We start from the raw sequence: 23,006 nt of genomic DNA, 5'->3' as shown, positions 1-23,006 counted from the left end.
CGTAAATGTCTTTGTGAAGTGAATAATGGTACCTTATAATTTGAACTAGCAAACAGAGTGGAAAAAAAAAATCATCCTATTAATTCAAAGCAAATATCATATGAATTATGGCAGATTTAAATATCAACTGCCATCCAGTTTTCTATGCATCTATTCATGTCAGCAAAGTATCAAAAGTAATAAAATGATTCTTCTGTTGGTTGATTTATAAATGGAAGTGGTGACTCCACTCTGATTTTAATGTCACCTATGTGGTAATATTAAAGTGTTAGCTTTAATTTAAATACCAGAAGTTTAACTGTCCTAGTTTGACAAAAAGCTTGAAAACCTCAATCTTAAAAGCTCAAAAACCAACTGTGTAAGAATAGTTCATAAATTTTTCAGATTTTAAACTTTTTAGTGACAGTAACATGAGCTTTTTCTTGTCTAACTTAAATGAGACGTCTTGTTTCTGAAGGAATTGCACATAATTTCAGGAGTGTGTCTTTGTTCCCAGCTCAGTGTCCCATGTTCTAGCTGGGAATTGTAGCCACTAACTTATGTTGACTTATGTGTCATCGTGGCACCTTGTGAACCCACCAAGAAGAGAACATAACTGTAGAAAGCCTAAATAATAACTTTTAATGTGATCTTAACTTTTTAATTGTTAAAATTGCAAAACTAATTTCTAGTCTGGAATTAAGCAGAATATGTGTTGAACCAAATTGTCCTGAAGACAGGATTTCTGATGGGGTTCCATTTGCATAACAGTAAGAGGGCTGACATAATCCCTTTAAAATAATTTAATCAGTCACCGTTCTTAAATGAGTCAGTGATTGATAAGGTGTGATTATTACAGGTGCACGCTTGTGATTTAACTTGGAACAAATGAGGTGTTAACATTTAAAAATACTATAACCTATTAATTTTTAATAAAGTTTGACTTAAAATTATTTTATTCTTTTTCTCTTGACACTGCAAATGAGGCTTGCTGGCTTTCTACAACAATCCCTTACAACTTGACCTGAAAACCACATTAAAAGTGTTGTGGTTTGGTTTTTGGGGGTTTTCCTTTTTTTTGTTTTGTTTTTGTTTTTGTTTTTTTTTTTTTGTACTGCTAAATAGCGAGTCATTATTTCTGTTTTAGAAATTAATCAACTTGAATCTAATTAATGCAGTGGGTTAAGCAGAAGCTGCTTTTAATTTCCTTTCTGCTTAAATCTGAACTGACACAAAGTAATAGAATAAATACTGCCTCGTAATGTTCGTGTCCATCTTCATATACGGACATGTATGCTTGCATTGTCTGCTGTTTAGTGCTCCTTTACAGTATAATTTAAAATCTGTTAAGTCCAGTGTTATCAATGAAAGTTGTCATTCCAGCTGGTAATTTCTGGCTTTACAAGTTGCATGTCATAATTAATTCTTCTTTATGAGTGATAGTGTTTTATATTTTTTTCAGACAGCCTTAATTGTGTTTTTGCTTACTTCCAGGTATTTAAAGATGAATAAATAGAAAAGTCAATTTCTCAGGGAGAAGTAGGTTCATTAATTTGTAGTACTTTATGTTTTTCCAAGTGCATATTTATATTAGCTGCATTTTTTTTTTTCAAGATAGGGAGCTCATAAATCAAAGTCAAAAGGGTTCTTGTGGCTGCAGGCCAACCTACCATTCTGGGAAGAGATGTTCTCATTCATTAAGAATGTTACAGAGGAAATGAGGAAATGCTCTTGGAAATGCTCTCTCCTTCTGTCAGGATTACTTTAGCCTTCCTGTGGTTTAACTTCTAAGCTGCAGTTCACCCAGTTAGTAATTTCAGCTATTCATAGAGGAAACTGAAAGTTGGCTTTGCATACACTGCATATTATAGTGATGGGGTTTTAGCCATTTTTGTAACTTAAGTGACTCTTGCATATCCAGATGTATCTAATGACTTTGCATGCTGAATGAAGTGAGAGAGCATAAATCTTCATGAAGCTTACTGCTTTGGTAAAGAAGGAGGAGTTAAATATGATACTTATGGGGAGAATCTGAATGGTTTCAGAGCACTTACATTGCTATTCACACTCTTTGGTATGGAGTGATATGAAAACCTGCAAATTTAATTTTGGTGTCTTCAGAAATGGGAAATGCCATGTGCAGTGGCAGTCAGTAATAGATTACATTCTGGCCTGGGCATTTGTTTTTTTTTCCTTTTAGCATCCATAAATGAAAGGCATCCTAGTGGCTAGCACTGGTGGAGGCGCTGGTTCAGGAAATTCTTGTACATGTTTGGAGGCTAAAAGGACTTTCGGTCTAAACCAGCTGTAAAACCATTTACATGATTGCTTAGCATTACTGCTTGCTCCTATTGGGGCCCTGAGGACACCACCAGCCCTGACTGTCCCTCCCCAGCCCCCCTGGGGCTTCCCCCACGCTGCCCATAGCCCAGGACCCCACTTCAGTCCTCTCAGAGCTGTCAGTCCCTGCCCCAGCAATGCTGCAGCGAAGTGCTTGTCTCTAGCTCTCCACAGCCCTGCCCAACCTGGACGTGGGGCCTGCCGAGCTGGGCTGATGTCCCAGTCCAGCCTTGGTCTGTCCCTGTCCCCATGGCCTGCCTGGCCATCCTGGGACTGTATCTGGTCCCAGTTACCCTCACCAGGCCTGGTCCTTGCTCACAGACTGACATCCTGGACTGCCCTCAGCCCATCTCACGGAGGTGCCTGATGTCTTGGGCTGGGTCTGCCCTGAGCCTGTCCTGCCTCCATGGGGGAGCCCCCATGGCTACCAGTGCCCTGGCCCCCAGGATGATGCTGGTCCCCATGGTGTCCCAACAGTTCAAATGGAAGAAAATGGAAAGCAGTGTGGTGTAGCTGTGTCTTGTTCCTGATTTCATCTTGGTTTTCCGAAAACTCAAGTGCCTTTCCTTAATATTGTAGCGCTCCTGATCATGGGAAGTCCCTTATTGTGCGTTACCCTAAAAGCAGCCTGAGCACTGCTGTAGTCAACCATCCAAAATGCTGGAGGGAAGGGATGCTGTCCAGAGAGACCTTGACAGGCTTGAGAGGGTGGGCCCATGCGAACCTCATGAAGTTCTAAAAGGCCAAGGCAAGGTCCTGCACATGGGCCGGGGCAATCCCAAGCACAAATACAGGCTGGGTGATGAGTGGATTGAGAGCAGCCCTGCAGAGAAGGACTTGGGGGTGTTGGTTGATGAGAAGCTCAACATGACCCAGCAATGTGCGTTTGCAGCCCAGAAAGCCAAGCATATCCTGGGCTGCGTCAAAAGAAGCATGACCAGCAGGTCAAGGGAGGTGATTCTCCCCCTCCACTCTGCTCTTGTGAGACCCCACCTGGAGTACTGCATTCAGCTCTGGGGCCCCCAACATAAGAAGGACATGGACATGTTGGAGCGAGTCCAGAGGAGGGCCACAAAGAAGGTCAGAGGGCTGGAGCACCTCTCCTGTGAAGACAGGCTGAGAGAGTTGGAGTTGTGCAGCCTGGAGAAGAGAAGGCTCCAGGGACTCCTTACAGCAGCCTTCCAGTACCTAAAGGGGGCCTACAAGAAAGCTGGAGAGGGATTATTTACAAGGGCATGTAGCGATAGGACAGGGGGTAATGGCTTTAAACTGAAAGAGGATAGATTTAGATTAGAGGTAAGGAAGAAGTCTTCACTGTGAGGGTGGTGAGGCACTGGAACAGGGTCTGTTCCTGGAAGTGTTGATGGCCAGGTTGGATGGGGCTTTGAACCACCTGGTCTAGTGGAAGGTGTTCCTGCCTATGGCAGGGGGGCTGGAACTAGATGATCTTCAACATCCCTTCCAACCTAAACCATTCTGTGATCCCTGCGCTGCTTGCATTGGTGGTGCTGCAGTAGGGAAGAGGCAGCAGTGTGGTGCTATGGAGTTGCTCCCTTTTCTGCTGTCAGTGCTACTTTTGTGACTGCTTTCTTTTTAGCTTGGTTTCTTAAGGAAAAGGAGGATAATGTGAAAACCATTTTTTATCCCTCTGTATTGGCTAATATCAGTCATCACCAAATCTCATAATTCTTTCAGGTTTCATGAACACTGATGGCTAGAGGTTCAAACGGGTGCCCTCAATTAAGGGGAATCTGCCTTAAGAATTTATGTTATAAAGTTGTAACTCATAGTAGGCATGATGTGCCTTATGGGAGGGTGGTAGGAGCATGTTGCAGGTAACCTCTTCCGCATCCCAGCTGCCTGCTGCGGGGCCTGTTAAATGTACCTTGCGCTGTCGGGTTCTGTGGACGCAGTAGCTGAAACCTGGGGATAGGTGAGGATGGGCCAGGGCAGGATGGATGAAGTGAACCTTCTGAGGTGTGTGATGTTTGCCGTTTTCCCATGTGAATTTTGGCCTTAAAAATAAAAAAGCTGGGAAAAGTGCAGGCAGTGCAAGAGAAATACTTATAAGCTCACTGTGGAAAAGCTTTACTCAGAGTTCATGCTGTATTAGATCTAATGTAACTGAAAAACATGGCATGAAATGCTTTTGGTTGGTGCTTGGGTGCTTTGTTAGGAAAATAATAATTGACTAGCCACAGGAGGTTTTTCTATTTCCATTTTTTTGTTTGTTTTTGCAACTCTGCTGCTCTATTAGCTTTATTTTTTGTTGATCTGAATTTGCAAAGCCCATGTTACTTAATTTACTTTGGGCATTTACTTATTAAGGCTTAGCAAGGATAATGGGCGTTCTATGCAATGGAAAAAGAGAATAAATCCATAGAAGACAGAAAAGCCATTGTTCTGAAATGTCATTAAATGCTGGCAGGCATCTTTAAGAAAAATCCTGCAAAAAGTGTGAAACTAAACCTCATATATCATTAGTAATTTGAAATATGATAGAAGAATGTGGCAGTTCTCTGGTTACCAAAAGTTGAGTTTAGAAGAGTAAGCTGACATCATTAAATACTTGCTGGAAAAATAGATTGAAAGAACTAGGTGTTGAAGTTTAGAAGTTGTTCTTTCCAGCCTGATGGTGATCTGGTTTAGAAAAACATGGTTTAGTGATGCTGACAAAATCACTGTCCCTAAACAATGTGTTTAGATTGGCTGTGAGTCTTAACACTTATTATGGGTGAGGATTTTGGAAATAATCATGCTGCTATAACTCTCTTTAGAATCTGGATTACAGGAATACAGTGTATCAGTGCAAACAGTTAAAGAAGCTTTTTTGAAATGCACTTAAAACATTGAATGAGCTTAGATTTCAGGCTGAGGTTAAATAATTGTTTCATCTGTACTGGAGTTTCTGATGCACTTTAATAATAGAGCAGGCGGACATTTGAACAGAAGGGCTATGCTAAGCTTAGGGAATACTCATTAAAAAGATTCACAACAGCAATTCTAAAGAAAATATAGCTAGTGTGAGAGGGAGCATAGCAGAATGCCCAGGCAATAAGCATTTCGATTTATGCTTTGCTTTATGTCAAATTCTGATTTTTTTAGTGTCAAAGTGAAAATGAATTAGCAGATCATTTCTGAGGAGGGAGAAGGTGCTGATCCTTGGTGACCCAGAAATCTTGATCCCTGTGGATCCAGTGGCACAGCTGGAATTGTCGGTCTTTGTGCTTCAGGTGCAGTCTCAGTCATGAGCAAAAGCTCAGGATAGGTGGGATCCAGTTTCTGCTCCGCAGCATCTCTGTCACCTGGCTCTACAGTTGCAGGCTTGTGGGCCTGGTTTTTCGAGTGCTGATTGAAGTTCTAAAATGTACACTAACATTAACTGCCAGGTGAATATTGGTAGATATACTTTAATTTCTTCTAAAATATTACAATTTTTTTTTCCAAAATGTCTATGAAAATTGTGTTTTCTGAATCTAAGACATTGCGTTTAAATACCATTATCTTGTGGACCTACCAGAGTTTTGCTTGGAATATATCTAAAACTAGTTAAAATGCACTTGTGATAATTTTGTTTACTTATCTGGAAATAATATTGCCACATCATGGTTTTATTCTTGGAGAAAAAAGATTTTTTTTTGCATGAAAAAAAGCAGCATTTAGCACTACTCTAATTTTAACTAATCACAGGAGAGCATTCTCATGGAACTCATTTGCCTGGGTTTTAGATGCTTTTCATATTAGGAGATGATGTTAAAAATGCCAACGTTCTCCTTTAATATCACTTGGAGTTTTTGCAAGTCTTTTTTTTGTTGCCTAAAAACGTAGCATGATCATACTTTGTCATAAAATCAAATACTCATTTTCCATTATAAAATGCCATATGCTCATACATACTGATTTCTTTACAGAAGTTTCATGGAAGCGCTACTTTTGTAATCTCTTGGCTTTTCAGTTTAGAGTGGACTCATTCTGCCTGCCATAGTGCATGGTCTTTTTCATCATAAAATCATATGTTTTCTCTCCATAGCTTCTGCAGAGAAAGACACAATCAAGAATACCTACTCCAAAGTAATGGATGCATATGGGCTCTTGGGTGTATTAAGATTAAACCTTGGTGAGTAAAATATGTAAAACCTTAATTTTTCATTTGGGAAAGAAAATCGTGCTGCTTCTGTAAAGCTGTGCAGCACAGGATCTTCTCAACAGGAACTGGGCTCTTTTTTTCTTTTTATTTTTTGTCTACATTTGTAGAGTAACTTGAAAGTTTGGAGCACTCCCAGAAATGAGGGAGTGGACAAAAATAACTTCCTTTTTCACAATCCCTGTTATTTGCAGCATAGTTTCTCCTGTTTGCATTTCCTTTTCTTCTGTAGAACTTGAGAATGAGTTCTTGATGGTGGTTCTTTCTGTACTTTTTTCAGGCAAACTTTCAGATTGTGTGCATTTAAGCATATAAATACATCAACCTCACACTCCACTAAGATTCATTGTTACCTGTGCCTTTTCTTGTTTTACAGGAGACACATTGTTACATTATCTGGTTCTAGTAACAGGATGCATGTCTGTGGGAAAGATTCAAGACTCTGAAGTTTTTCGAGTTACTTCCACTGAATTTGTATCATTACGAATTGATTCAACAGATGAGGACCGTATTGCAGAAGTGCGCAAAGTTTTGAACTCGGGAAATTTTTATTTTGCATGGTCTGCAACTGGTGTCAGTTTAGATCTTAGCCTTAATGCTCACCGCAGCATGCAGGAGCACACTACTGACAATAGGTTTTTCTGGTGAGTTCATAATGTGTTTTGTCAGACGTTATATAGAATAATGCATGCCTGTACAAACTAATCTGTGGCAAGTCTTTATCCTTGTCTTTATCAGCTCTTTAAAGTACACCTTTGTCCCACAAATGTTGATGAGATAGAATAGCATTATTTTAACTCTAAGGACATAAGTATGTTATTAATGATACAACGTTTCCATGGCCACTTGGAGTTTCTTAATTGGAAGACACAGATTTTCACTGCTTATGATGTTATACTTTGATCTGAACAGTTGTTGTGATGTTGTGTTTCAGCTTTGGTGTCTCTTATTTCTTTATCAAGTGTGTCAGTTTTTTAAAATGAGTGTCTACAGTCCACATTGCTTGACTGCTGAACTCACTATCTTTTTACAGAATATTTTTGAATAAAGTATAGGTTTTCATGCAGAGAATTCGTGGTAAAAGGAATATTGGTGTTTCTGCCAATAAGCAGCTTAATGCCAGTGATGCATACTGTCGTGTAAGAAATTCTGCTCCCATATTTTCAGCCTTTGTTAAAAAATGGTGTATGTGTCCCTGAACCTTGGAAGGGTCCCGAAGACTTGGCAGTACTCTGTTAGAACAGGTGAAAATCTACATCTTCCCCCCAATTCTATCTAACATACAAGACAACAAACCAGCTCTGGCGTATGTGCCAGTGCTACTCTACTCTGCCACTGTTTTTGTCAGATAGAGGAATATGATCAGATTGCTATTTAAGACAAAATATGTGTATTAAGACAGAAAATAATCTCTAGTCTTCAGAAACACATCTACCTTGATGTAGGTTTACAGGAGTTGTAGGAACCTGGCTGTTTGTCTCTCTCTGCAGCTGGAAAAAGACTGGGCTCTCTGTTGATAAGTCAGTATTTCAAGGCTTGAGAAATGATGATGCCTGTTGACCCTGTCCAAATCAACTTGGCTGATTTTGACCCCTTTCATAAAACTTCTTAAGTTACCTGGCTCTTTTTCAGTAAGAATCAGTCCTTGCAGGAAGTAGATGGAATGTCCCAGATTCCAAGATGTAGAAATATAAACACTAAAAGTCAATAACAGAAAGTATTCTGCTTATGCACTTCAGTAAGCTTTCTTGGACTTTTTCTATTCAAAAGTACCAGTCTCGGATTGCCCAGGGAAAGAATATTATTTGCTTTCTCAGTCTTCTATAGTAATGCATCTGTATACTTTTCTGTAAAGTGAATGCATACTTGATTCATGGGATTTGAATCTTCATTAATGATTGAACTGAGGTGTTTGATAAGTTGCAGATTTTTTTTTTTTTTTTAAATTGGAAGTTTAGAATGAAAAGGCTAAAATTAAAGTGAATAGCTTCAACCTTTATACCAAATATGTTATATGCAATTATGGTAGAATTTTCTGGGCGGTGACAAAACCAGCCATCTTACTGGAGTTTACTTTTCTTTGCTATGCAGAAAACTTTACTTCCTTTTTATACAAGTGAATGTTTCCAAAGAAGATCAAAAGCCAAGCCCCACTAGAGTGAGGTAAAACAAAAAAACTCACAAAACCCAAACTTTAGTCTTATTTACTTACTACAGTGTTGATTGGTACTACTTAATGCACGGGTAAATCCAAACTGTGGATCTTTCCTTTGAGCAGTAATTGGTATTAGAGAACTGTATTTGCAGTATATAATGTACCAACACTTAACCCTGAAATTGACATTTACAAAAATTTGAAAATCAGTTGGCTATGAATGTATTCCTGGAAGCTTGTCTGGGCAAGTGATGTGTTATGGTGACCTATAATAGAAATAATCAATGTATGTTGACAAGAATTTTTTTCTAGCTGAAATTGAATGGTGCTTTACCCATCACAAAAAGTAACCCCTTAATTGGAATTCTGGCTTGCTTTTCCCAGAGTCTGTAATCTTTGGCTTTTCAAAGCAAGTCTGAGTGGAGAAATATAAACAAGCTTGGCATGTTGGTTTTTGCTGGGTGAAAAGCAGAGGCTATAAGGGTTATTTTTTTAAGGTCATTAAAATTCATGGCTTCACCCCATATTCTTACTGTGCAAACGTTTAAGCTGTTCTCTTGTAAACTTTGCTATTTCAACTGTTTAAATAAGAGTTATATCATAAAACTATAACATGCATATTTTCCTTTTCTTATTTGTAGTAGTGGGCATAAAATATAAGAAGACAGTAGCTGGCTTAACAATTTGAGCTGTATTTTATTTCCTTCCAGTTATTTTTTTTTTTTTTTCTCGATAGGAACCAGTCACTGCATTTACATCTGAAGCACTATGGTGTGAACTGTGATGACTGGTTGTTACGTCTCATGTGTGGAGGAGTGGAGATAAGGACAATTTATGCGGCTCACAAGCAAGCAAAGGCTTGTCTCATTTCACGACTAAGCTGTGAACGGGCTGGCACCAGATTTAACGTCAGGGGAACAAATGATGATGGTCATGTTGCTAATTTTGTTGAAACAGAGCAGGTATGTTACGCTACAGTGCACATTGCTTAGCTAATGAACTCAAGATGAACATGTGTGGATAGTTTTTTGCCCTAAATCAACAGATCACAAGTCAAGTCTGTAACCAACACATATTGGAATAGTTCCTTTGCTGCTAAATAAGGAATCTAAGTAGGTTACATAATTTGATGATCTTGGTTTTTAGTGTAGCTTAGGGTAAGGACTTGCATGGGTCTGAGTTTCAATAGCTTAAGAAGTTGTTATCCATCAGCTGAACTGTTGTAGGTGGCTGTACTTCCTTTTAGCCTCCTGAGCTGTAGGTGAGCGTGTACTTCTTTTGGCCTGAGCTAATAGTAAAGTAAAAGACCTTAGAAACAAGCAAAAGAGATTTTTGGCAAATACGTGGTACCTTGTGGTTCAGGAAAGATTAAAGCATTCCTATGGTTACTTAACACAGCTCGTCTGAAAGGTAGTTTTTAAAGGCACTGTAATTCCAGTGCATTTGATTGCATATCTTTGCCCATATTATACAGAAATGCAAGAAGCTATTAAATCATTCTTTGCTGGCCCTTCTTTGCTCACTTCTTCTGATAACCTAGTTATCAAGATGTTGTTCCTGCAACTGTATTCATGGGAGTAGGTATCTTTGGTTGACTCACTGACACTTTGCAAATCCTAGGTGACTTCAGTAGGATTTTAGCCAGGAAGGGCTCTGCTTGTATAGATCCAGTTTCAGGAGTTTAGTCAGAACCCTGTCGTTACAGTTTCTCTGTCCAAGTTTCCTGGCAGGCTAATGGCACTAGATGACTGTGGCATATCATTCCACTTAAAGTTTCCTTCCCTGTATACTTAATAGACCATTGTATTTTGGTTTCTGATACACAAAATCTGTGCAGGTGTTCTGAGTAGGCTGCATTGTTATTTTCTGTGCATTCGTGTACATTTTAACTGTTCCTACAGGAAAGTCTTACAAGTTACTGTTAGCACAGAAGTAATTCAGGCCCAAATAATAAAAGCTTGCTGTATATTCTTAAACGTTGTGAATCATGATTCTGCAAGGAAGCATGAGCATGCCAAAACTTCTTTTATGAATTGTTCAGAGAGGATAGAGAGAAAAGTCTAGGGAACACAATTAATATTTTAGCTTGTAGTGTGGAATATGTAATATGTAAATATATTTTATTTCCTCTATGTTTAGCAAAACCTAAAACCTTACGCTCTGTAACACCTATTAATACTATGCATTTTTTTTTTCTTAACAGGTGATATTTTTAGATGACTCTGTGTCATCTTTCATACAGATTCGAGGATCTGTTCCATTATTTTGGGAACAGCCAGGCCTGCAGGTAAGCAGGAGATAGATTTAATTATACAGATAATTTTTATTCATGTTTTTTAAAACATCTTACAGTAGTGCTTAGGCTCTTCTGCACAGTTACAGGATGAATCCTGTCAGGATGAGGTTATTCTTTGGGAGCAAGTTGGTGCTATTGTTTAATTCACCAAGCCTGCCACTCTTGAGTTTCTGAATGCTGTATTGCACAGGATTTGAATGTCCATTGCTTTTTAGATGCTTTCTCTTTGAAGTTCTGAGTTTTTCTGTTTTAATGTAAATTGCTATTTTAAAGCAGGTTATCTAAGGGCACCCAAAGAGACTGTTTTCTTCTGAATTGTTCTTGAGGATGAGTTTTTTCAAGAAGTCAATATGGATCAAGAGTTACTGTAATATAATTTCATCCCAGTTTTCTTGAAAGAGGGATTGTATCAACAACTACTACTGTGTTACAATTTTTACAGGGAAGGTTAAAAAAAAGTTCATGCCTCACGGTGACTCTAGGCTCTTTAAACTAGACATATAAGCATTTTGCAATAGAACTGCTGAAACATTTACATCCCTTTTACTGAAAACAAGAAGTAATTAGATTATATGACTAAGTATATTAAATAAAAAAAGTGGTTTTTAGAAAAAAAGAGGAATTTAGGAAAAGCCTATAAAAAGAATGCACACCATAGCAAGCAGAATAAATTTGGGAGATCTCATTTAGAAATAGAAATGAATTTTTAGGCCATATTTAGGATCAAAAGAGGTCTTTGAAGAACAATTAATCAAATGTGTAAAGACAAATAATTTAATGTAATCTTCATGTCATAGGTGGGATCCCATCGTGTCAGAATGTCAAGAGGTTTTGAGGCGAATGCACCAGCTTTTGACAGGTGAAAGAATGTCTTAAATTTTTGGTAATGAACTACAAACCTCTGATAAGTCATGCATCAGAGGGGTGGGATATGTTATTCCAAACGGGAGGCTTTGTCTATACAAATGTGTGATTCAGCAATGCAGCGAACTGCCTGGGCAGCTTTTTCAAACTTCTACAGCATTGCTTGTGCCTTTGAGTGCTTTGTTGAAAGGTTTGAAGAAAATTTAAAATAGTGAAATACTTTATTAAATTGAAACAAAAAATTATAGCGTGTTTACATTGAATAATCTATATTTGTCAGCTGCTGTATGAATGTAAAATTTATATTTTGATTTTATTCCTGCCATGACACTTGAGCTTCACAGCCTTATTGTTTTAACTAAATGTATGTCATTATATTGATTTGTTTGGACACGACATAAGAAAAGGCTTGTGGCAGTTATTTGAGTATCCAGTACATTTCTGCAGCAACTCAGTCAATGTTGCAGGTGTTCGTGTTAATTTTCTGCATGCCAGAAGATGAGCGTGGAATTTTTCTTCTGTTAACAGGCATTTCCAAACTCTTAAAAATTTATATGGCAAGCAAATTATTGTAAATTTACTTGGGGCAAAAGAAGGGGAACACATGCTCAGCAAAGCTTTTCAGGTGAGTATGACAATTCTCTCACTGTGCGTCTTGGAATTTGCCTGTTTGGGATGAAGCTTTTATATAGCTTTTGAAAAATGAAACAGGTATGCTCTGCTCTAGAGCAACTACCATTTGTGGTTAAAATTGTATTTACCATAAAACCACTGCTTAAGATACATAATGTGAAGTGAATTTTTAAAAGCTTTATATACAATTAGTGTTTGATTATGTTCAGATTGGTTACTTTACTGAAAAATTATACCAGCAACATAGACAATGTTTAGGGATTTTCAGTTATTTTCATATTTCGTGCTTAGTAGTGGCTTATTTAAAAAATAAATCTTTTTTGCACTATAAAATTGGTGAATAAATAAATTATACTTTGTGGTATTTAATACTGTGGTGTTTCTTTTAAAAATCTTTCCCTTGGAATTCCTGGATCTATTCCTTAATATTTAAAAAAAAAAAAAAATCACAAATTAATTTATCAATTTAAACATAAAAGCAGCTTCATGATTAAACAGAAATGTTTGTTCAGAAAATGGTAACTATAAGTGGCCATTTTCATGAATTCCCACTAGTTAGGTTAAAAATAAGTGTCATATTGTAGTCCATAAATACAGACAATTTGAGAAGTTCTGTCTGAAGCCAGAGAACATGTCAATAGCCATCTGTTATTTCCCTTTCCCTTTTTCCTTTCCCTTTGTATTATAATGATTGAGTATCTTAGGCCATTTACTAATATCTTTTCTGTATCCAGCTATCCTGGTAGAAGACATTAGTGCTCCCAGATGCGTATCAATGCCCACTGCAGATCATAGCTTTGCCAACAAAGATTGAGCACTTCAAGATTTTTCAGGGAATAATAGAGAAAGTTTTGCTCAAGCTACCCTCCACAGCAACCTAAATAATTTGTCTGGTTTTTTCAGTAGTAGCTTATGGAGTGTTTACTTAGTCTCCATTGCTGGCAGGTATGTCTAAAATGGTGACTGTTGGTAAAAGGGGTTTCCACTGAAACAGCTCTTTGCAAATCGAAGCATTTTAACAGTAGAAGAGGCTGTGGACTGTCTTGGTGACCCCTAGTATAGTAAGGAAAAAACTGACTTTGATTGTGACAAGAAAAAGAAAAAACACAGGTAAAATATTAATCAGTTCTGAGTGATTTGTTGAACAATAGTGATAAAAATGGTTTCATTTTACTTAAGAGAAAGCATGTAATAAACAAGATAGCTAATAAAACAGCTTTAAAAATATTTGTAGCTTCTCGTTTAGCTTATACTACTATATGTTCAGACATACTTTTTTCTTCTCTTTTTACAATGTCAGAGCCATTTGAAAGCATCTGAACATTCAGCTGATATCAAAATGGTGAACTTCGACTATCATCAAATGGTTAAAGGTGGAAAGGCAGAAAAACTACACAGTGTGCTTAAACCTCAAGTCCAGAAATTCTTAGAGTGTGGATTTTTTTATTTTGATGGAAAGGAAGTTAAAAGGTTTGTGTGTATAACTCCTGTAAATTTCTTCAAATTAAATTATGGTTCTGGGATGCTTTCCACCCCTTAGTGAGAAGATAAGAGAAAAAGTGTTAGTTCTGTTATTGTGTTTTTATTGTATCCAAGATGATGCTCAACAACTGAAATATGAATCACTTATTTTACTCTATTAAAATTTTGTCTTGTTCTGAATATGCTCTAAAAATCTTAATGGAAAATATCTTTGAGACTTCGATGAGGCATGACTTAATTTCAGGCCTTTGAGCTCATGATTTTTGTGAAAATGGGCAATTGTCCTTTTTCTTGGGTGTACCCACATGGGATTAAAGAATGACTGTTTTTCCATCTTCCTGTATGATGTTATTCATATTTTCCTCAGCAATGGAGCATACCATTTTCTGTTTGTTGTAAATGCTGATGTTCAGTGCAGTCTTTTTCTAAATCTGTTTGCACCTGGATCCCCCATTTGAGAGATTCAGTTCTCCACAAAGTATGAATGGAGTGCATATTTTCTGCCCTGCTCTGTATTTCCCAGTCCTGCTGTATTTGTACTTCTGCCCCTATTTTCCCACCCCTCTTCCTAGAGCAAAGGCTGTGCTTATCTCAGCAGGACAAGAGAATCAGGGCTAGAAATAGGCAACATTCCTGCTCTTCTGCCTTCCCCACCATTCCTCCTTTTAATTAATACCAGAGCAAACTGCTGAGTGAGGTTCTCCATGAGAAAGAGAATTGTTGAGTGAGGGGATTGTGCCACATGCAGTGGGGTTTCATCTTCTAGTGCAGTAGGAGAGGAGAAGAGGGTTCCAGTGCCATTCTGTGCTCTAACCTGGCTGTGGGATTAAATCCCCCAGGGGCAGGTTTTAGTAGGCCTTAATAAAATTAGATTTAGTGGGAGGATGCTTAGGTCCCATCTTCACCTCAAAATGTCACTGACCGTTCTCCAAACAGCTTTAAAAGTGGTGTGACACTTTGTGTTGGGAGAACACCGTTTGGTCTTGGTGGAGATTCAAACAATATTATCACCCATCAAAAAGACTGACAACAGAACAAAAGCAAAATGGGCTGTGGCTTGTGATAACTTGAAGAATTGCATTAATAAAAGATACAGTGATGATTTTTATAAGTTCATGGACCATCTCCTTTGGAGAATGTCAGCTTTTTTTCTAACACAGATAGCAAGTTGCTTTGTATTTCAAATCAAATACAGAGATAGTAATGAAAAAAATAACCTTGGAGAAAGTTCTTCAAAACTTTCTACAATTTATTGTTAGATCTCCAAGTAAATGTGATGAAGCCTTACTGACTTAATTGGACAAAGTGTGTAGTGGGAATGATGAAAGTAAGGAATAAGTGTGTATCTTTGGGAGAGCCATCAGAATTTTGTACTCATAGCCAGGCAAGAACAACATGGATGTTGCCTAATATGATCCTTCTGAGAGCTTTATAGCATGAGTTAATGGTCTTCTCTCAAAGGAAGGGGAGCAATTCAGAGTGCCTGAGGGCCTCAAGCATCTGTTGAGCTAAGGGGGAGATGCTTATTCTTCATTTTTATTTGGGGAGGAAAGAAAAGGTAATGAGGGGTTGAAATTGCCTTTACTTTTATCACAAATTCTTGTTACTTTTAGTTTAGTTAAGCAAATCCAAGAACTAGTATTTTCTAGTAATTTTTTTTTCATTTTTGTTTTAACTAAGAGTTATTATTTCCTTCTGAGATTCTTGGGAAATGTGTTAGTTGGATTGTTTGAAAAGAAAACTTAATCCTGCCTAACACTTTAACCAAGCAAGCAAGGAGAATTGAGAAAAACTGAAGAAGAAAGACTCATGTTTTTTGCAGAAAATTAATTAGTTTTGTATAGTGAACACTGCTGCAGAATTCACTGCTGTTACTGGAGCTAACCCTCTATTGCCAACGCATTTATAAATGTACTTGCAATGACAGTAGCATTGCACTGACAATACCCTGATTTACTATTCTGGTTCAGATCTTGATGTCCCTGTCTTTGTTGATGATATGTGTGTTAAATGAGTTATTTCAGTTGTTTTCTCTCTCTGTCTCTCGTTGTTCTTGGCACAGATCTCAAAGCGGTACTGTCAGAACAAACTGCTTGGACTGTCTGGATAGAACAAACAGCGTGCAGGCTTTCTTTGGCTTAGAGGTAGGAAAAACTGTGTCCAGATACACAACTGCTCCTGATGCTTCTGTAGCAATTAGGCTGCAAAAGTACCATTACCTTCCCTATGAAAGATGAATGAAAACGTTTTGTAGATGGTAGTTTGATTTATAGCATGATACTTTTCTTGTTCTGGGGCAACCAGATCTTAGTAGTTACAGAAGCAGTAGTTGTGTAGTAAGTGTAAGTGAACAGTAGTCATGCAGCATTATGAAAAACGTTCATTCTTTTTTAGGTGTCAGTTTCTTATGTCTGTTAAAGTTCAGGCTTGCAATTCTAGGAGAAGTAGTAGTGTTGTAGTCCTTTACAAAACCACTTGCATTCACAGTTACTCTATTAGATGAACTTCTTCAGCATATAGGATTACTGTTCTTAGCATCTGCCAGTGCTGTGTGTTCATATTTTCACATCACTGCGCTGTGAATTCTTCATGGGACAATACCATGGTTGAGGCTTTGACCGCACTCAAATTGAGTAGTTGGATATTAACCATGGGATTCAGTCCTCCTGCAGGGTAGTGCTTCAGCATATTGGCTTGCTATTGAAACAAAGGTTCTAGCCCAGGGTTATACAGTAGAGCTTGAACACATGAACCTGACAGGAATTGATGGAGTAAAATAGTGCTGATTGGGCTAAAAGAGTAGCTCTGAAAAACTTTTGACAGCTCCACTCATCTTAGTAAACTAAGTTTGACTCCTAAAGATAAAATACTTAGCATGTTTAAAAATGAAAAATTAAGGGTGCTGTGTAACATCAAACTAAATAAAAGGATTATTCTTTTGTTTTCTGAATTTTATTTAATTGAAATGCTCTTGGTTTAGTGTCTATAGGAGCAATTTCTGTGAGAACTGCAAAATCTATTGGCTGTAGAACAAACATTTCTGATTGTGGAATATGTAGTGCTTTGCTGCTGTGTTTACCAAGTGAACACTGTTGCCAGTTCATTGGTGTTTTAGTCAAACAGAATACTGAACTGTTTACCCTCATGCAAATACTCTGAAAATTTTTCTCTTAACAGTCAATGTCAGTACATACTGTAGCAGATACAACACAGTTTGAGAGATCTAATGCCTTTTTTCTCCATTGTTTCAGCTCTGCATGTACCATAGGGGGTCACACCTTTTAATTACTAAAATTAAGAAAAATAATTCTTATTCTTTCCTTTACTTCACTGTGTTGAAAAGAGTAGTTGGCATGCTTTGAAAATCTCACAGCATTGTATTGCATTATGTAGTTTGTATATCTGTCCATCCTGTTTTGACTTTGCCATGGGAGAGACGAATGATTATCTCAAAGTTTTTCCTCATCCTAAATCTGTTTCCTGGAGTTTAACGGTTCACTGTAGATAGAAATGCAAGCTTGAAGGAAGCAATTAGGTTATCTTAAATGAGCCATGAGAAACGCTGCCTCTTGTATTTTGCTGGTAGTAAAATGTGGTTTTCTATGGCAGAAGAACAAATCTTTTGACATTCTTAATGTGTATAGTACGTATATGGCAAACTTAGCTTTGCAGCTCTATTTTTTCTTTTCTTAACCTTTTAAGAACTGGATTAAATATTGTAATTTTTTTTGTAGACCAGGTCTGCCAAATTTTTCCTCGGTGAGAGCTAAATTATGATTTCAGCTAAAATATGAGAGCTAAAGGTATAAAACTAATAAATAAGAAGGGAAATGGTAAACCCTCATGAGCTGCTTACTTAATTTTAGAATTCTATTTAAATGAGATACTTGAATTCTTACTTTTTTTAACATGATAGATACTTCATATAACAACTACTGAGCTCTGGATGACCACCTAAAATTACAAGATGAAGCACCCCATTTCTGAAGCTTCTTTTCTTGTTTGTTTCTACTTAATTTTGTCTGCAAGTTTCCTTTTATAACTTTTGTTAATTCCTGCCCAACCTTCAGAATTTTGCCTTTGTATCATTTTATGTTCATCATTTTAGACTCCTCCTTTTTGCTGTTGGACACCTCAAGGTTTTAAATATTTTTAAAAGTTCTTGAAAATAGGTTTTTTATTTAGTTTTAATTTTTTACATTTATTTTCCGTATTATGTTGATAGCCACAAACACTAGAAACTTACTTGACTTTTTTTAAATAATCATGATTCCACAAACCAGGATTTCAAACCAAGGTACCATGTCCCATTCTACATCCATAAGCATAATGCTACATTTAAGTAATGTATTTAATTGTAAAATAATACATTTATATGTATTATATGTACACAATTTAAACGCATTTAATGTAGACTGTGCATCATGGAAAATTAATTCAGGTATATTGATTGTAAGGGTAAAGATTGCAGTGTGTTACACATGAAAACAGAGTGAATGACAGAAGGCATTGGTATTTCACTGGTCACAGAGCTCTGTTGCTGCTGCATTTGATAATAGAGGTCAGTGTCTTTGGTATTGTACTTTTTGGGGAAGAACATTAATTACTCTAATTCTAAATTATGTAAGTAGAACGACTTGAGAACCAAAAATAGCTTACCTTGTAACTAGTGAATTGTTAGTTGAAAATATTTACAAATCAACTACATAATTATTTTCCTATATTACTGCCTATCTTTAAAAGAAAATTAAATGCTGGTGCTAAAGTTACAGGTATGATGCAGTCTATCAAACGTGGCATGGTGTCAGTTTGTTCAGAATAATACATATAAACCAAAGATATTCTTTTTTGTGCGTATATGTTGAAAAAATATGATATACCTGTTAGTAAATACATTTAAAGATTTTTCTTTTGCAAATGTTGTCTTCAACTGTTGCAGATGCTAACAAAACAACTGGAGGTATTAGGATTAGCTGAGAAGCCTCAGCTGGTTACTCGCTTTCAGGAAGTTTTCCGATCCATGTGGTCTGTGAATGGTGATTCTGTCAGTAAAATTTATGCTGGAACTGGAGCCCTTGAAGGAAAAGCTAAGGTAAAGTACATTTTAATAAAAACTTTAGCAGTATTCAGTATGGGTGTTAAAAAATTCTGCCATTAATATAACAACTATGAGATTTTCTTTTTTAAAATGTGCTTTTGCTGTAATCCTAAAAAAACCAACCAACCAAAGTAAAAAACTGAACATAAAAAGGTTGGTTATGTTGATAACCAGATCTTGTTTCAGTACATCCTTTCTCAGCCATGCCCATGCTTCCCAGATAACATCATTCTGTAGGAAAGGATGAGGCTCAAACCTTTTATTTCTTTAGATCATAGTTCAGAAAAATGTATATTCAAATCAGCTTTAGTTTCTTTGAATATTTTCATTTTTCTCTTTGTACCTCTGCCTCCTATTGTTTCAATTTTATTCACTATATCTCCTTTCTTTTAAAATGTGTTTCACTGGCCATTGTTGTTCATGCTTTTAGTGTTTATTAACAGTGTTAAAATGAAACAGGTTGCAGCTGGGTGTTTTTATTTGCATGTTCCTCCAGCTATTTGTTTTTAGTTTTGCGATTACTGAAAAAACCCCAAATATTGTTTCTACCTTGCTTTCTAATGTTGTGATAACAATTACATACTACATGACAGTGTAATGCTCTGTTTCTCGTCAACTTGTTTTGTCTTTGTTGATGGCTGAGTTATTCAGATATTCTAATGCTGTCTTTTATTTTTCTTCTAACAGTGTTGCTTTTTTTTGTTTCCATAATTCTCTCTCTTATCAGGTGATACCTGTCAAGACAAACAAATGTTGAATCATAGCAATTTTTGCCCTTAATTCCTTCAAGAATTTCTTTTCATACCATTCTTTTTATTCAAGAATGTGCTGCTTCTCATTCCGTATTATATACTATGTACTCATAGTTGACTGTTTTGTTTTTCCATCACTTGTTCATTCAAACCATATCAGGGTCCTTCTCTGCACATGTACAAGGCATCGCAGTAAGCTACATAAAAAGAAAAATAGACTTGTTGCTTATTCTACCCTTAATTGGTGCATACAAGACTTTATCTTTTGGGAATTGCTTGTATTTTAGTATAGAGTGGAATTTGGTTAAAGATGTTTAGTTTTATTTTCTTACAAAAATGTCACCCAGACCGTCAGGAAAACTACAGTAAGTATTTTATGGGGTGTCTCCCCTTCTCCTGACTTTCTCATTCAACCTTACTTGTTTCTTTTCCTAAATTAATAGTTTTCTGCCATTCATTTGGCTGCTTAAATTTTTTACTTTGTAAACTGCGTTTACTGTATTTACACTTTCATTTTTAATGTTTAAAACACAGAGTACATTTACTCTGCTGTCTTTGTAATAACACAGGATCCCTGCCCTGGTACAGCTGTTAATGAGTACCACATCTCATAAATCAAACACAGCGTCCCTGACAGAAGTCCATCTATTCGAAGCAGATCTTTAATACTTGCAAAGCCATACAATACTTGCCATTGTTTCAGTGAAACCTGACCAGGTCACGACTCAGTATCTTCCTGAGTACTCTGATAATATACTTTAAAATGTAGTTTTTAAGTTGTTAGTTGTATTCTCATTTCTCAAATGAAAAGTTTGATGGTTGAAATTCTTCCATTTCTTGCTTGTCAGTTTGATTCTTCAAAGTCCAAGAGTACTTAGCAGTAAAAATATGGAAATCTAGGATAGGAGAAAAAATATTTTAACCTTAAATGCATTAATGTACATTTCTATACTGAAAAACAGTCCTTGTAATGAGTATTATAATACTTTAAAATCTAACTCCTTACCTACTCTTTCTTTTGCTTTCTCTGGGTTCGTTTCAATTAATTGCCTGATATGTGAATGGTGAGTGTGTTTTTTGGATCATGTCATAAGTTATACATTGTCTGACAGAAAGGGAGCACGTATCCTATTAAAATCCTATTGCAATAGTATGCTCCCCAACACCTCATCCACATTGTCTTCCAAAAATCATGGTGCCAATTTATTGCTACTTATCCTTGACAAAAGAATAGTTTCTTTCTTGTTGACTAGTACAATTCATAGAACTAAATGATGTTTTGTAGTTTTCTTAAGCTTTTGTCTTCTTTTCTTATGCATTTAAGAGACCTTCATGAACAATGCAAGCTGTAAACTTGGAATATTTTTTATAATAATACATTACCATGCAGCATCCCTGATGGATTATGGTCTATATTTCATATACATGCAATAGCATGTGTTTACATACACCTCACAGGCAAAATACACTTACGTGCATAAGACACAATAAGCCATGTAATCAACAAAATGTCTTCCTGCCTGTCGTTGTCAGTGCTGTGTACACAAATTAATACTGCTGGTTTTTGAATGAAGTATGAGACTGCATGATATGTTGATTACATTATCCTCTAGGTGTCTGACCCACAGGGAATATCTGTAGTATCAGTACATCTCTTGGAGATTCTTGTTTAGTTCAGGTAGTCGGGCACTGTTCTTTTGGAGCACTGTTCAGTCGTGCCACTTGTGTGCAGTGTGTGCAATGACAGTGTCTTCATATGTATGTATTAGTGTATATGTTCCTTCTGGGATACTGCATGAGATTTGGATGTTGTTTTAAAAAGTTAAGGGGTCTTAGTAAGTTGAAGCTATCTCTTTTTTTAACATGGATATTTCAGAATGTGAATTCTGAACTGATATGCTCATATGTGCATATACATACATATTCATGTATCATGACATTTGGACTCAAGTGCTTGCTCATCTCTCACTATTTGGGGAAAAGCCAAAAATCCCATATCATGGTCTAAACAAGGCACTATATCAATTTAATTTTTGAAGATAAAGGGTTTAGGGAAAAAACCAACCTATTCCCTTCCCTGCAATATTTTGTTTAATTTACATAATTTAAACTGGAATAATCTGGTTTTTAGATATGCCTTGATGGTATTACTGTGTTGTTTAGCATTTGGGAGGGGGGAAGCACACATAGTACAGTAGAATCAGAAGACTTTATTTAACACTTAAAGAAGGAAATTGCCTTAGGTTTTAAAATCATTAATGCAGTTTACAAATATGTTACTGAATATTGCCAATGTTATTGTGAGCAGTGTCCTACATAAAATATTTTATACGTGTTCCTCCCTAACAGGCTGGAAAGCTGAAGGATGGTGCTCGTTCTGTGACCAGAACGATTCAAAATAACTTTTTTGATAGCTCCAAGCAGGAGGCCATTGATGTTTTGTTATTGGGAAATACCCTAAATAGTGATTTAGCAGATAAAGCACGGGCTCTCTTAACCACCAGCAGTTTACGCGGTATGTGTCTTTCAGGATTTTAATATCTCTGATAACTATTTGGTGTAAGAAAGCTGTATGGAGTCTGTTTTCAAAGCAGTATTGGAAAGTATAAATGCTATTTTATGTTCTGTTGGCTTATTAAAAGATGAAAGTTTCTTCTGCTTTACTAATATTACCAAACTAACATGCTGCAGTAATTTCTTTACTGTTTATATTTTGTTGATGTCTGGTGGTGTAATAGGTAAATATCTGTGCAGCAAATTTGTCAGAACTTTACTGTAGATGCGTGTTAGTTATATTCTGTTCAGTTCTTCAAATCCATTTATAGCAAGTGTTAATCATGACCATTACATGCTGAATTTGGGAAAAAAAATCCTGATTTATTAAAATATTAGGGTTTTTTATTGTTTGCTAAATGTCTTCCTTAATTTGATCTGTCATGTCAGTGAAGAAATTCTCACCATGGTGTTAAACTAGATAGAAAGCATTTATTCTTTTCTCAAGCTTAAGAATGCTGGTATTTATCTTCATTTTGGTTTCTAAGGTACTGAGGAACAAAGTGGGGTTTGGTAGTGGAATAAAATTTAAGATAACAAGAGCTATCAGAAAATTCCTGATGAATGATTTTCCATCTTAAAATGTTTTCTTGTGAGAAGAAGTCTTTCCCAGGAACGTGTGCACCACAAAAGCTTGTCAGGCTGTGGGTGAAATTCTACATCAAAATAGGAGAGATTTCAATAAAAAACTCTGCTTAGGCAGAGTAGCC

At 36.6% G+C, this 23,006-nt stretch overlaps 1 protein-coding gene across 16 annotated transcripts in view; it reads left to right on the top strand.

Annotated features, from left to right (window-relative positions):
- The window catches only part of SYNJ1 (synaptojanin 1), a 68,871-nt gene that overhangs the window by 7,491 nt on the left and 38,374 nt on the right, over positions 1-23,006 (top strand). For 13 of the 16 annotated variants that reach the window (XM_030019409.1, XM_030019403.1, XM_030019402.1 and 10 more), the window contains exons 3-12: positions 6,350-6,436; positions 6,840-7,107; positions 9,355-9,580; positions 10,822-10,905; positions 11,712-11,773; positions 12,307-12,403; positions 13,712-13,881; positions 15,956-16,037; positions 18,833-18,985; positions 22,093-22,258. In XM_030019409.1, the coding sequence (XP_029875269.1) occupies positions 6,350-6,436; positions 6,840-7,107; positions 9,355-9,580; positions 10,822-10,905; positions 11,712-11,773; positions 12,307-12,403; positions 13,712-13,881; positions 15,956-16,037; positions 18,833-18,985; positions 22,093-22,258 (1,395 nt within the window). The remainder of the gene's footprint in view (positions 1-6,349; positions 6,437-6,839; positions 7,108-9,354; positions 9,581-10,821; positions 10,906-11,711; positions 11,774-12,306; positions 12,404-13,711; positions 13,882-15,955; positions 16,038-18,832; positions 18,986-22,092; positions 22,259-23,006) is intronic. The other 3 variants (XM_030019410.1, XM_030019413.1, XM_030019412.1) reach the window with 1 other exon arrangement.

Source organism: Aquila chrysaetos, chromosome 7, assembly GCF_900496995.4.
Source record: "Aquila chrysaetos chrysaetos chromosome 7, bAquChr1.4, whole genome shotgun sequence".
In the NCBI taxonomy this organism is placed as follows: Eukaryota; Metazoa; Chordata; class Aves; order Accipitriformes; family Accipitridae; genus Aquila; species Aquila chrysaetos.
This window is presented reverse-complemented; position numbering and strand designations above follow the sequence as displayed.